This window comes from Pelophylax lessonae (assembly GCF_965119305.1).
Source record: "Pelophylax lessonae genome assembly, chromosome: 13".
Classification (NCBI taxonomy): Eukaryota; Metazoa; Chordata; class Amphibia; order Anura; family Ranidae; genus Pelophylax; species Pelophylax lessonae.
The window spans coordinates 4632647-4648051 of NC_138780.1; the positions used below are offsets into that span (position 1 = coordinate 4632647).

General features: G+C 49.0%; 1 protein-coding gene across 1 annotated transcript; it reads left to right on the top strand.

Annotated features, from left to right (window-relative positions):
• LOC309569377 (zona pellucida sperm-binding protein 3-like) lies at window positions 1-7995 on the top strand (the record flags this gene model as incomplete). Its single annotated transcript, XM_082275185.1, has 8 exons — window positions 1-171; window positions 2190-2308; window positions 2956-3059; window positions 4741-4918; window positions 5491-5611; window positions 5688-5779; window positions 7036-7157; window positions 7754-7995. Exons 1-8 carry the CDS (start codon window positions 16-18, stop codon window positions 7993-7995), a joined length of 1134 nt encoding a protein of 377 aa, XP_082131311.1. The 5' UTR covers window positions 1-15.
• Between the last annotated feature and the right edge of the window lie 7410 nt (window positions 7996-15405).

Here is a 15405-nt window from a genome sequence, read left to right on the forward strand (position 1 = left end):
TGCTTGGAGGACACAATGGTGGTGACCATCCAGAAGAACCTGTATGGGAATGGAAAGCTGGTCAAGGCGTCGGACCTCACCCTGGGCTCTGCGCAATGTAAGCCGTCCTCTGAGGACCAGGACACCGTGACCTTCCAGATCAGTCTGCAGGACTGTGGGAACCAAGTTCAGGTTGGTTGTCTGATAGAACTATGACTTGTTACATTCTAGTCCAGTGATGGGGACCTTGGCACCCCAGATGTTTTGGAACTACGTTTCTCCTGATGCTCACGCACTCTGCAGTGTAGTTGCACATCATGGGAAATGTAGTTTCAGAACATCTGAGGTGCCAAGGTTTGCCATCACTGCTAGTCTAAAGCTGGATGTGAACTTGAAACTGTGGTGCCACCTCCCTTATGTTGTCTGATAAAGGACAATAAACTGGTCACATGCTTATCTCTTGTAGGTCTATCTTTATTGTGGTACAAGCTACTGGCGGGGCCGGGAGGGCCACCTCTACAAGCTACTGGCGGGGCCGGGAGGGCCACCTCTACAAGCTACTGGCGGGGCCGGGAGGGCCACCTCTACAAGCTACTGGCGGGGGCGGGAGGGCCACCTCTACAAGCTACTGGCGGGGCCGGGAGGGCCACCTCTACAAGCTACTGGCGGGGCCGGGAGGGCCACCTCTACAAGCTACTGGCGGGGGCGGGAGGGCCACCTCTACAAGCTACTGGCGGGGGCGTGAGGGCCACCTCTACAAGCTACTGGCGGGGGCGTGAGGGCCACCTCTACAAGCTACTGGCGGGGGCGTGAGGGCCACCTCTACAAGCTACTGGCGGGGGCGTGAGGGCCACCTCTACAAGCTACTGGCGGGGGCGTGAGGGCCACCTCTACAAGCTACTGGCGGGGGCGTGAGGGCCACCTCTACAAGCTACTGGCGGGGGCGTGAGGGCCACCTCTACAAGCTACTGGCGGGGGCGTGAGGGCCACCTCTACAAGCTACTGGCGGGGGCGTGAGGGCCACCTCTACAAGCTACTGGCGGGGGCGTGAGGGCCACCTCTACAAGCTACTGGCGGGGGCGTGAGGGCCACCTCTACAAGCGATTGGTGGTGAGAACCACCTCTACAAGCGATGTGAACTTGAAACTGTGGTGCCACCTCCCTTCTATTGTCTGACAAAGGACAATAAACTGGTCACATGCTTATCTCTTGTAGGTCTATCTTTATTGTGGTACAAGCTACTGGCGGTGGCGTGAGGGCCACCTCTACAAGCTACTGGCGGTGGCGTGAGGGCCACCTCTACAAGCGACTGGCGGTGGCGTGAGGGCCACCTCTACAAGCGACTGGCGGTGGCGTGAGGGCCACCTCTACAAGCGATTGGCGGTGGCGTGAGGGCCACCTCTACAAGCGATTGGCGGTGACTACATTTCTAGGGTGACAACCATGCTAAGCAGTGTTTTCACCCTAGGACAGCATTTCTTACCCTAGAATAGCCTCTCTCAATCTTTTTCAACCCAGAGGAACCCTTGCTCAAACTCCTAGCAACCTCTGGAGGAACCCTAGGCTTCCATTACACCCTGCCCTAGAACAGTGAGGACTGCATGGCACTCCCACTCCTTCATAACTGGGGGATGTTTTGTAGTCTGCTAGTCCATACCATTATTGGGATGACAACCATACTAAGGAGTGTTGTCACCCTAGGGCAGTGATGGTGAACCTTGGCACCCCAGAGGTTTTGGATCTACATTTTCCATGATTCTCATGCAGTGTAGTTAAGCATCATGGGAAATATAGTTCCAAAACATCTGGGGTGCCAAGGTTTCCCATCACTGTCCTAGGGCAAGGCGTGTTGGACTACATTGCTTTCCCCTTCCTTCACAAACCGGGGAAGGTTTTGTGGTCTGCTGATTCATTACTAGCCTGACAACCATCCTAAGCAGCGTTGCCACCCTGGGACAAGGAGGGACTACTAACACCTCCCATCTCTAGTGAGCTTGGAGGACACAATGACCATCCTGAAGAATCTGTATGGGAATGGAAAACTGGTCAAGGCGTTGACTGCACCATGCAAACAGCGGGGCTCGGGACAAGAATTAGGACATGAGGGCCGCCTACATATTTAGGCAATGCCTATTTGACTGGAAGGTTGGGAGTCCCCTTGGGAGTCCCCCCCTCCCTTTGGGTCTCGGTGACATTGTTCTTTCTTACAGATGGATGCAGACTTCCTCCTGTACACTTCAAACATCGCCTACAAACCCTCTTCATCCAGGAATGTTCCAATCACCAGAACCAACAGTGCCAACATCAATGTCAAGTGCTACTACCCTCGGTGAGTCTCCTAGTTGGGTCAATTGTGTGCCTTTGTCTGATTCCATCACCAAGTCTTTTTGCATTGATAAACTTTGGTATTTCATGGGGTAACTATAGTGAGCTACAGAGAAACCCATACAGGACACTAAATGGGGATGTTTGGTATCCCAAGATTCGGCACATGCTTGGGTTGACTTGCCAATTGGTAAAGCCGGGACAAGCTTGACTGCTTTGGAACATGCTACTCTAGTGGGCTCACTTTAAATGGACTCCATAGTTGTTACAACAGTTAGGAGTAATTTTCTCTTAACTGTGTGAAATTCATATATACCATGTGCCACCAGCAGGTGGTGGTCACCAAACAAAACTGGCATTTTACTGTGGCTGCTGAGTATGCTGCCAAATGTTCCATCTTCTATGTATGGGAATATCCTCTTCTATGTATGGGAATATCCTCTTCTATGTATGGGAATATCCTCTTCTATGTATGGGAATATCCTCATCTGGTTGCAGCTAGTGCTGGACTATCTTATTACACCAGCATGCTTTGCAAACTTGGGTCATGGATGCTCCCCCCCCCTTTTTTTTTTATAAAAAAAGTTGTATAAAGAGGAAAGGTTGTGATTGGGTCAGCATGAATTAATTTTGTCTACTGCTTTATTTTAGGCATGGAAATGTCAGCAGCAATGCCATCAGTCCAACATGGATTCCCTTCAGCTCCACCATATCCATAGAGGAGAGGCTCTCCTTTGCACTATATCTGATGAATGGTAGGAACTTCTTGGCCTTTAGAACATTAAATTGTAATTCCAGGGTGTGGTTGTAAGCTGTGGGCTGTTCAATAACCAGTCATCGTTCTGGATGGGGCAGCCTACATGTGGCCCCTGCTATGGGCTGCCAGCCCTAACCATGCATGGGCCCCTGCTATGGGCTGCCAGACCATGCCAACCCTAATATATGGGGCCCCTGCTGTGGGATGCTAGCCCTAACAATACCTTGGGCCCCTGCTATGGGATAACAGACCATGCCAGCCCTAACAATGCATGGGCCCCTGCTATGGGATTCCAGACAATGCCAACCCTAATATATGGGGCCCCTGCTGTGGGATGCTAGCCCTAACAATACCTTGGGCCCCTGCTACGGGATGCCAGACCATGCCAACCCTAACAATACATGGGCTCCCTGCTATGGGATGCCAGACCATGCCAACCCTATCAATACATTGGGCCCCTGCTATGGGATAACAGACCATGCCAGCCCTAACAATACATGGGCCCCTGCTATGGGATAACAGACCATGCCAACCCTAACAATACATGGGCCCCCTGCTATGGGATGCCAGACCATGCCAACCCTATCAATACATTGGGCCCCTGCTATGGGATAACAGACCATGCCAGCCCTAACAATACATGGGCCCCTGCTTTGGGCTGCCAGCCCTAGCAATACACAGGTCCCTGCTACGGGATGCCAGACCATGCCAACCCTAACAATACATTGGGCCCCTGCTATGGGAAAACAGACCATGCCAGCCCTAACAATACATGGGCCCCTGCTTTGGGCTGCCAGCCCTAACAATACATGGGCCCCTGCTATGGGATAACAGACCATGCCAACCCTAATACATGGGCCCCTGCTATGGGATAACAGACCATGCCAACCCTAACAATACATGGGCCCCTGCTATGGGATAACAAACCATGCCAACCCTAATACATGGGTCCCTGCTATGGGATAACAGACCATGCCAACCCTAACAATACCTTGGGCCCCTGCTATGGGATAACAGACCATGCCAACCCTAACAATACATGGGCCCCCTGCTATGGGATGCCAGACCATGCCAACCCTAATACATGGGGGCCCCTGCTGTGGGATGCCAGCCCTAACAATACCTTGAGCCCCTGCTATGGGATACCAGACCATGCCAACCCTAACAATACCTTGAGCCCCTGCTATGGGATACCAGACCATGCCAACCCTAATCCAACTTTCTTTGGGGGGCCAGTTTTTACCTGATTCAGACCAGCTTGGTTGATGGATTGGATGATGCTGAAACTCAAACCGCTATACATGTATGTGGTGGCTAAATGCACAAAAGGCTAAAAAAAATTTTGTTCCTCAAATGGTGGTCTTGCATTCACCTGGCATCTTTTGAGACTTGGCTACAGAACTAGTTTTTAAACCTACATGGATGGTTGCCTAAACCAACCAGTATCCAAAGTATCTCAATATTTGAGGACATCTGATCAATAAATTCTGAGGTTGTAGCAAACCCACTATTGGCTTGCTATAAGCTTCATAAAAAAGCTGTTGGGTTTTTGGTGCTCTTTGCTATTCCTACCCACCATATCCATCAATCTAGGCTTGATCAAACTTGGCCCTCCATCCAGCTTGGTAGATAGAATTGGCTGGAAATGTCTTGCCTAACCATGAGGTTTCTTTTTACAGATGATTGGAGTGGTCTGAGGGACTCCAGCGTTGTATCTCTTGGAAACTCCTTGCACATCGAGGCTTTTGTTAATGTAGACAACCATTTGCCGATGAGGATTGTTGTGGACAGCTGTATGGCCTTGTTGACTCCGGACCCCAATTCTACCCCTCGATATGAGCTCATTAACAATTATGGGTAAATATTCATTCATGTTCTACGATGGGACTTTGTAGGTCCACCTCAAGTAAAAAGCAATCTGTAAAAACGCCAACCATGGCAAACCCCTTCCAACAGGGTGTGAGGGTTAGAAGTTAGAACATTACTCCTTGTTTCTGCTTGTTCTGGTGACTTCACAGGAAGTGAGGAAAAAATCCCCACAACAGTTCAACTCCTACAATATGCAAATCTCTAGGCTTTAGTGCTTTATTTTATGAACTTAGAGGCGGGAGGGGCCTTGACGCGTTCTACAGAGGCGGGAGGGGCCTTGACGCGTTCTACAGAGGCGGGAGGGGCCTTGACGCGTTCTACAGAGGCGGGAGGGGCCTTGACGCGTTCTACAGAGGCGGGAGGGGCCTTGACGCGTTCTACAGAGGCGGGAGGGGCCTTGACGCGTTCTACAGAGGCGGGAGGGGCCTTGACGCGTTCTACAGAAGCGGGAGGGGCCTTGACGCTTGCAATCAATCCCCACTAGTTATGACCCTGTAGCTTGTGTATATCCTAGAAAATTCAAGAGTCATGGTGCTTTTTCTTTTTATAACCCTCTGTAGATGCCTGGTGGATGGGCAGCAAGAGGACTCTTCCTCCACCTTTATATCACAGAGACCTGAGCCGAACAGACTGCGCTTTGAGATCGATGCCTTTAGATTCACAGACTACAACCAGCCAATAGTATGTAGCAGTCTGTGCAATTGGATTGTGCTGAATGTTGCAATGGAGCCTAATTAACGCCTTCTTTCTATCTCAGATCTATATCTACTGTGTTCTGAAAGCCGTCCCACTCAACCAGGCCCCAGACCCAACTAACAAGGCGTGTTCCTTCAGCAAAACTAGCAACTCGTAAGTAACCTCTACTTAGCTGTATGGCTTGTATTTGCGGTAACATGGTACCTGCAGAATGTCATTTGATGCACCTTGGGTCATCTACTAGGACGCTTTTGTACAGGAACATATCTGGACCATCTGAAATTGCTAGCTGGTTGACCTGTTACTTCCAGACAACTGCTTGCACCAAGCTGGGTCACCCTTGTATTGGGGACTTGGTTGGGGATACCAGAATTGGGGAGGTGTCAGTGGAAGTCTACGTGTTGAATGCTTATTGGCTTCCAAATGCAAAGGTGATGTTTGGAATCACACCAACTTGCCTGTATCCTAATGCCTCATACACAAGCAACGATTATCAGCCGACCGATCGGCCGACTTTTGTCCAGTGTTGTTGCGTTGGTTGGAATGTGCCTAGACTGCACACGAATTTTCTCGGCCAACAAAAATCTACTTCTGAAGTGATGTCATGTGTTTTACTTTCCGTGTGTTTTTTCTTCTCTGAGCATGCCCAGTCTTGCTCATCAGATTTTGTCTGTCGAAATCTGTACTGACTGACGGCAAATCGTCCGTTGTGGTGACGGCCAACAAAAATTTTATAGCCTCCACACCAGATTTTTTTTCGGCCGAAAAGTCTGAGTCGGTTGTCGGCAGCACCATACTAACAAGCCGAAAATCGGCCGATCGGACGTTGGCCGAAAATTCACGCCCAACTATCGACGCGTGAGTACGAGGCATCAGGCTTGGTAAAGTTGGCCATACAGATTGCATTTCAGCTGATTCCTGCCATAGGCTGAAATTCATTCCATGGGTGGCCTGTTGGCACCATCAGCTCAAGTCAATTTTATTTTTGCTGTGGGGCTGAACAAGAAGTCTTGATATAAGGCCAGCTTAATTCTACATCTGTGCCAAATGTGTGTATTGTACAATTTATAGCCCTAGGGTTTAGAAGTCCTGTCTGAGGACCACCTGCAGCCCAGGTTTCTAAAATTTGGAGGCAAACTTCCAATTGGCACAGGTATAACTCATTCGGTATATCCAGGAATAACTCTATCCTGTACTGGGGTCATAAAGGACCCTACTACTTGGGCTCTGGTTTAAAAACTCTTTTGCCAGGTAGTGCACTACTTGGGCATGCAAAATTTGACCTGCACAGGAAAATTTTCCAAAATTTGCACAATTGCAGGGAATTCTAGGACTTGATAGTTATGTCATGGTCAGTTACGTAAAATGGACAATGTCTTCACTTCTCTACCAATTGTCCATCCTTTAAGGTGGTCCCCTGTGGAAGGTGCTTCCAACATCTGCAGTTGCTGTGAATCTGGAAACTGTGATGGCTCTCAATCCAGAAGGCTGAGGCCAGGATCTAGAAGACAGTGGAAGAGACATCAAGCTGGTGAGTTTGAGGCACCTGGCAGGCCAATGGAAGCTGACCTGAAAATGCCATCTGCATGGGTATAATGCGTTTTTGGTTCAAGTCAATCTTGCCAAAGTAGGAGGATAAGTTCTGACTTGGTCAATGCAGTTCCTGGCTGTACACCATGTATCTTCAAACTGGGGCTTGATGTGGCCCTTTGCTTGCCTTTATTCAGCCCTTGGTGCACTTCCTCCCATTGATGGGCCACTATTCCTTCTCCAATACTAAAGATGGGGGAGTTGAAAGCAAGGACATTTTCTACTTTGGCCCCCTAAAGTCTGAAGGACAGTAGGCTTGCGGCCCTTTGCTTGCCTTTATTCAACCCTTGGTGCATTTCCTCCCACTGATGCCAAAGATGGGCCACTATTCCTCATCTAATACTAAAGATGAAGGGGGTTGATGGCCAGGACATTTTCTACTTTGGCCCCCTAAAGTCTGAAGGACAGTAGGCTGGCCCTTTTGTTTGATTAGTTTAGATCATGGGTCTCCAAACTTTCTAGACAAAGCATGCAATGAGCATGTCCCAGGAGGCAATATGGTCTAAGACGTTCTCCTTAACTGTCTTCTCCCCACAGAAGAGCATTCGGAGGCGGTGATCCACACACAGCTCCTGGGCCCCATTTGGATTGTCGACCCGGAGGCTGACCTCAAGTCTGAGAGTGGCCAGGCTCTTGCTGTGCACGCTGACCATGAAGAGGAGGTGAAGCCCTGGATGGTGATGGCTGTGGGAGGCCTGTGGGTGACGGTACTGATGGGGGCTGTGCTAGCCTGGAAACTTGGATCAAGAAAATGTAACGTGGCCAACGTACAGCAATAAAATTTAATTTTGCATAAGTTTCTGAATTGCTTTCTTGTGGTAGAAGCAGCGTAATGTCCTGCTAAACAAAATTTCTCTAGAAGAGCTGTCAAATGTCTTCTAAACTTGACAATGGTTACCACAGATGGGTTTTATGCTGTCAGGCAATGGACTCTCCAATCAGAATCTGTCTGGACCACTTAGCGCTTTCCACTGCATGGAACCGAATGGTTCGGCTCGCTTTTGTGCTTTTCCACTGCTGGTACCGCATGGTATAGTGTAGGAACGATTCGGTTCGGTACGGCGACGCTTCTCCACTGCATGGAACCGAACGGTACGGCTCTCAAAAACAGTACCACCTCGATTGTGGTTCCAAGAGGTACCATACCCGGTACCATATCCCACAATCCTTTGCATGCAGTCACTACTAGCCACTGATTGGTCAGAGAATCGTTATCCCACCCACTTAACTTTAGTACTACTTTAGTGGAAAAGCAAACCGTACCATGCGGTACCAGCAGTGGAAAAGCAAACCGGGCCGAGTAGAGCTGAGCCGGTACTTGCAGTGGAAAAGTGCCATTTGGCTATCCTCAACGTCAGAGAGCTGTCCTATGCTGCAAGGATAGTTCCAGGCTTGTCTGACTAGAATCTAATTGCTTAAAATTGGCCTGAGGTGACCATGTATCAGGGACCGGGTGGGAAAAGACTAGATATTGTCAATCGCCCATCATGTATCTCCATGGTTTAACACACATTTGTAAATGGTACAGCCTAGATTACCGACATATTACATTGACATTACCTGCTTTTAGTCTTTGGATGGGGAAATATTGTGTCTGCAGCAAGACTTTTGCTTGATGGAAAGTCCTTTCTATTGGACAATCTTTGACTGACTGGTGTTGGCCATCTTTCTTCAGTAGGATGCAGGGGTTATTTACCTTAACAAATATTGACTCCATACATGATTCTAATGTATATTCCAGATCACTGTAAGGTACATTTACAATTAAAAGTGTAAATATCCAGAGGTGTACAGTAGAAGATCCAAAAATCACATTGATCAAGAATCTGTGTGGAGGTGTCTAAGGCCAACAAGTCATTGCTTTTGAGGCAGATCCAGTGGAAGCACTGAAACCTGGGTGTCAAGTGAACATGGCTCCGCATTTCATACACCTTCCCATGTTTTACCTAGGTCAGGGGTCTTCAAACTATGGCCCTCCAGTTGTTCAAGAACTACAATTCCCATCATGCCTAGTCATGTCCGTTTTACAATGCCTCATGGGACATGTAGTTCTGCAACAGCTGGAGGGCCGTAGTTTGAGGATCCCTGACCTAGGTCAATGAAAGTTCTTGCTGGATAAATGTTTATGGCAGCCAGTTTCAACTAGGGTTCCTCCAGTGGTTTCTAGGGCCTCCTTTTTAGCTGATTCACCTCATTTTAATGGTGTCTGCATAATGCCAGGGGGTAATGCCACTTGGTAGAGTTGGCTCTGACACATTTGGTCTGTAAAGGGGGCATTCTTCCCACTGACCACCAATGTAAGGGAAGCTTTCTTCCTAATGGCCATCAATACACATTTCCCTGCTGACCTCCTAATGAATTGGGTTTAGCAAGGGCTCCTCTTGGGTTAAAAGGTGGTTTATGGGCTCTGGAGAGGTTTTGTTGAGGGTCTTATGGTGGCAATTGGTTGATCATGGCGTGGCTCAGGAAGGTAAATATGGCTTGGATAGTTTTGGCATTGCAGCTATCAACCACTGCATGTGGTTTCCACAAATTTAAGCTAAGACTGAACCCCCCAACTGCCATGAAAGTTACCTTTCATGACAGTATGGGTGCTCCCCCCCCCCCCTAAACTGACCAGTCTCAGAACAGGAAGTGAGGTATCTCCTCTCAGAGGCTCAGAACAGGAAGTGAGGAGGCATCTCCTCTCAGTTGTCAGTAGGTATGGTGCCCCCCAAAGATTTCCCCTTGCTGGCTGCTGTGACAACTGGGTTCTCCAGGAATGGGGTCTAAGTGATAATGGTCAGAGTGGGGGGGGGGCCACATACCCACCACAATGGGCACCAGGACCAACAGATGGGTTCTAACCTTTTTTCTACTTCAGCTGGAGTTGCATCTCTTGGCGGTTCTATGGATTAAGCTCTCTGGGCACCACCATGGCTGATGCCTCATACACATGCAACAATTATCGGCCGACCGATCATCTGACTTTTGTCTAGAGTTGTTTTGGTGGTCGGAATGTGCCTAGACTGCACACAAATTTTCTCGGCCAACAAAAAACAACTTCAGAAGTGATGTCATGTGCTGGTTTACTTTCCGTGTGTTTTTTCTTCTCTGAGCATGCCCAGTCTTGCTCATCAGATTTTTGTCTGCCGAAATCTGTACTGACTGACGGAAAATCAGCCATTGTGTTGACGGCCAACAAAGATTTTATAGCCTGCACACCAGATTTTATTCGGCCGAAAAGTCGGAGTCGGTTGTCGAAAGCATCATACTAACGCCGAAAAACGGCCGATCGGAAGTTGGCCGAAAATTCCCGGCCAACTATTGATGCGTGTGTACGAGGCATTATTTGCTAGAGAGCCATAGAATTTTCTTGGTGGACTTTCTAAAGGTAGGTTGCCAGCGTGTTCCAACCCATGGTGATCGCACATATCTACGTGGCTTGTTTTACAAACCTGCAGAGTGGAATAATTCACAGGACTTCTGCTGCGTAAACTTTATTTGTAAGGTCCCAACAGTAAAACAATTGGTTATGTAGTATTATGAGGGTTTGTGAAAAAAGAGGCCAGGACTGGGAACCTGAGCTGCCTGTGCAGGTCCCTGTCGAGGTGTGCTGCCTTTGCCAGGCACAGAAGAAGGCTTCTCTGCTAGATGCCCTGCAGGACCCTAGCAGCTGCTCTCAGATGAGCCAGGTAGGTAAATGTACAACTGGGAGAAAACAGTCCTTCCCTCGCCCAGCCAGTGATGAGCAAGTAATGAAAAATCCTAGCCTCACTGACCTTGCAGAGGCCCACCTGTGCACCACTGACCTTGCAGAGCCCCACCCAAGCTCTACTGTCCATGCAAAGGCCCACCTGTGCCCCACTGACCTTGCAGAGGCCAAACCAAGCTCTACCATCCATGCAAATGCACACCTGTGCCCCACTGACCTTGCAGAGGCAAATCCATGCTATGATGTCCATGCAGAGGCCCACCCAAGCTCTACTGTCCATGCAGAGGTGATGCATCTCCATCTGGAGGAATCACAAACTGACCAGTCCAACAGAAGTACTTCCTTTTAACCACGTCCTGCGCCTAGGACCTCATGATGTCCTTGACTTGAAGTAGAGATACTGGGATCTGTAGAAGGGGGGGGAAGTAAAAGCCATCCTAGTGGCCAATTAACCAGTGGATTGCCATTACAGGCAGTGGGAGGGGATGGCCTACCAGTGCCTCTTGTGTTCAATTGTGGAGCCTGGGATCCCATAGAGCTGGTTGTGTACCACATGGTCCCCAGCCATCTCTATGGTGCTGAGAGTCTAGAAACTATTTCCTGACATCACTTCCTGTCCTGGCAGATAATACGTGGCAATTTTTGTCCCCTGAAAGCAGAGGTCAATGTTTTGGGTGTTTTTTTTTTTTTTTTTTTCAGAGTTGGGGAGAGATCTGAGGCCTTATAGACCCCCAGATGTCTCCATAAAGAGAACTTATTATCCCTTATTTATATCACAAGGGATATTTACATTTCTTATAACAGGGATAACAAAAAAAATAATTATTTACTTTAAGTGCCCCGTCCCTCCGCACAGTGGTGAACAAAGCGTCGCCTATGAAGATTTGTAAGTACCATAGTTTGGCGCCATTCCAGGAGCATGTGCACTTTTAAAGTGTGACATGTTAGGTATCCATTTATCAGGTGTAACATCTTTTAAATTTTAGAAAAAAAATGGGTTGTATATTTCTTTGCATTAAAAATGTATTTATTCCAAAAAGATTGCATTTGAAAAATTGCCACGCAATGACCATGGGAGATTTAAAAATGTAAACCCCTGCAATTTTATTCTCTAGGGCCTCTGCTTTAATATGTTTGGGGGGGTTTTCCAGAAAAAAAAAATGTTTTTACCTGTAGGAGAGAAAGATCAGAATTGGTCTGGATGGGCATTAAAGTACTTTTGGTGCTGTTTCCTGTTCCTGGCAGAGGAGGTACCTATGTCTCATAGGTGGTCCTGGAAGACAATTTGGGAAATTGTGCTGCAAGCCTCCGCTTCCCAAATGGGGTACAGCTTCTAGCACTAAAGCTTCAGGCCCTAGAAGTGGCTTACAGCCTTGATGGGAGCTTAGAACATCCAATCAGCATTGCTGGAATCCCTTCTTGGCTTACCTTAAGCAAAGCTCTACACCATGATTGTGTAAAACTGGGCTTGCCCCAAACTAGAAAGAGGAGGGGAGAGCTACAACTCCAAGCAGAAAAGCCCTGGGCTCAGTGAGGAGGGGTGAGCAAGTAATGAAAAACCCTAGCCTCACTGTCCATGCAGAGGCCCACCCAAGCTCTACTGTCCATGCAGAGGCCCACCTGTGCCCCACTGACCTTGCAAAGCCCCACCCAAGCTCTACTGTCCATGCAGAGGCCCACCCAAGCTCTACTGTCCATGCAGAGGCCCACCTGTGCCCCACTGACCTTGCAAAGCCCCACCCAAGCTCTACTGTCCTTGCAAAGGCCCACCTGTGCCCCACTGACCTTGCAAAGCCCCACTGTCCTTGCAAAGGCCCACCTGTGCCCCACTGACCTTGCAAAGCCCCACCCAAGCTCTACTGTCCATGCAGAGGCCCACCTGTGCCCCACTGACCTTGCAAAGCCCCACCCAAGCTCTACTGTCCATGCAAAGGCCCACCTGTGCCCCACTGACCTTGCAGAGGCAAATCCATGCAGAGGCCCACCCAAGCTCTACTGTCCATGCAAAGGCCCACCTGTGCCCCACTGACCTTGCAGAGGCTCACCCAAGCTCTACTGTCCAAGCAAAGGCCCACCTATGCCCCACTGACCTTGCAGAGGCAGATCCATGCAGAGGCCCACCCAAGCTCTACTGTCCATGCAAAGGCCCACCTGTGCCCCACTGACCTTGCATAGGCAAATCCATGCCCATGCAGAGCCCCACCCAAGCTCTACTGTCCATGCAAAGGCCCACCTGTGCCCCACTGACCTTGCAGAGACCCATCCAAGCGCTACCGTCCATGCAAAGGCCCACCTGTGCCCCACTGACCTTGCAGAGGCAAATCCATGCCCATGCAGAGGCCCACCCAAGCTCTACTGTCCATGCAAAGGCCCACCTGTGCCCCACTGACATTGCAGAGCCCCACCCAAGCTCTACCATCCATGCAAAGGCCCACCTGTGCCCCACTGACCTTGCAGAGGCAAATCCATGCTATGATGTCCATGCAGAGGCCCACCCAAGCCCCACTGTCCTTGCAGAGGTAAACCCATGCCCCAATGTCCATGTGGAGGCATACCCAGTAAAGTGATATGTATCTCTAGGACTAAGTCCAAAATGGTGAAACGTGTCAGAGAGGGGTTTCCAGGAAGGATGAGCTGTCTTGCTTTTTACGGCTAAGTAAAAATTTACTGAACTGAGGGACACCATTGGTGTGCGGCTTCTCCTTTTCTGTGTCTTCATGGAGGGAGGACAGGCTCCTAAGAGCGGCACCCTGTTGGCTATGGAACAGTGGAAGGTTGGGGCAGCGACTCCTACAGGACTCAGTGAAAGTAGACGTGCTCTCTAGAAAATGTGATTTCCGATCCATTCATGTATTCAGGAATTCAATTTTGGATGCATCGTTACCGGACCTATTCGTTTTTGGAATTCGAGCCGGTTGTTAACCCACTTGAACGCCGGCCACTTTTACCCCCTTCCGGCTCAGGCCAATTTTCAGCTGTCGCACTTTGAATGACAATTGCACGGTCATGCAGCGCTGTACCCAAACAACATTTTTTATCTTTTTGGAGACAGATAGAGCTCTCTTTTGGTGGAATTTAATCACCACTGATTTTATTTTTCGCTAAAGAAATGAAAGACTGAAAATTAAAAAAAAATTTTGGTTACAAAATTTTGTTAATAAGTAATTTTCCTCCTTCACTGATAGGTGGCACTGATATGCAGCCTTTATGGGCGCTGATTGGCACTGCTGATGGGGCTGAACAGATAATCAATGCACTGATAATTAGCACACCCCCCCGTCAGGAGAGCCGGTTATCTGCTCTCCTCTACTCACACCCTGTCAGCAGTAAACAGAGGGAGGGCGCACTCAGCGGCTAGTTCTGAAGAACATCATATGACGTCCAGTCAGGACAACGGAGCCCCCGCCCGGCTGTCATTCTGCTATAATCCGGGCGGCCGCTGAGTCCTTAACAACCATAACTCATCTGCTGTCAGCAGGATTCCCCGCTGACAGCAGAATGTATGAAACAAGTGCTAGTTAAAAAATAAAAAACGACACAGCCTGGCAGGCCCCCCCCCTCCATCCATACCAGACCCTTCCCTTCCCTCAAAGTGCCTTGTCCCCAGATCCTGGCCCCCCCTAAGAGAAGTATAGGGTGCATACTTATGAACCCCATACTTCTTCACATGGGGTGGGATCTGGGGGGTCCCTTGTTACAGGGGGCTCCTAGATTCCAATAAGTCACCCCCGCAACCACCAGGTCAGGGTTGTGGGGAAAAGGCTCTTGCTCTCATTAAGTGTCTGGCTAACCCCCCCCTTTCCTGGCCTGCTTGCTTAGATAAGGGTCTGGTATGGATTTGGGGTGCCATTTATAATTTTGGTGTTGGGTTCCCCTCCAATTCCATACCAGACCCAAAGGGCCTAATATGAATGGGGGGGCTCTTGCTCCCATCAAGTGGCTGCCAGATAAGGGTCTGGTATGGATTTGGGGGGGCATTTTTTTATTTTTTGGTTCCCCTTCACCAGACCCAAAGGGCCTAATATGAATGGAGGGGGGGGCAATTTTTTTTTTTTTTTATGCCAGAAATTGTTTGTTTATATTCTGCTGGCAGCGGGGAGATCAGCTGACAGCAGAGACGTCATGGTTGTTAGGGACACTGTGGCCGCCCACTCCTTAACAACCATCTCCTCTCAATAAATCCGAATGACATTAAAATTAGTTTGTTCATTTCAGCCTTTTTTCTGATTCGTTCACATCCGTTACAAGTCATGAAACCCAACCAACCCATCCTCCCAACCTGCATGGACGCCAACGTCCTTCTGTACGCCATTCACCGTCCAGCCCTGGAAATCGCTGCGAGCAACCAAGACAAACGGCCCAATAAGGAGCGCACACAGCCGGCCGTCTGATCTTAAATTAACAGCATAACGTTTAATAACAGAAATCTATAAATACAAATGTAAACATTGGGAACTGGAACGTGCAAGTGTGCAAAAACTGGCCTCCGTTCATT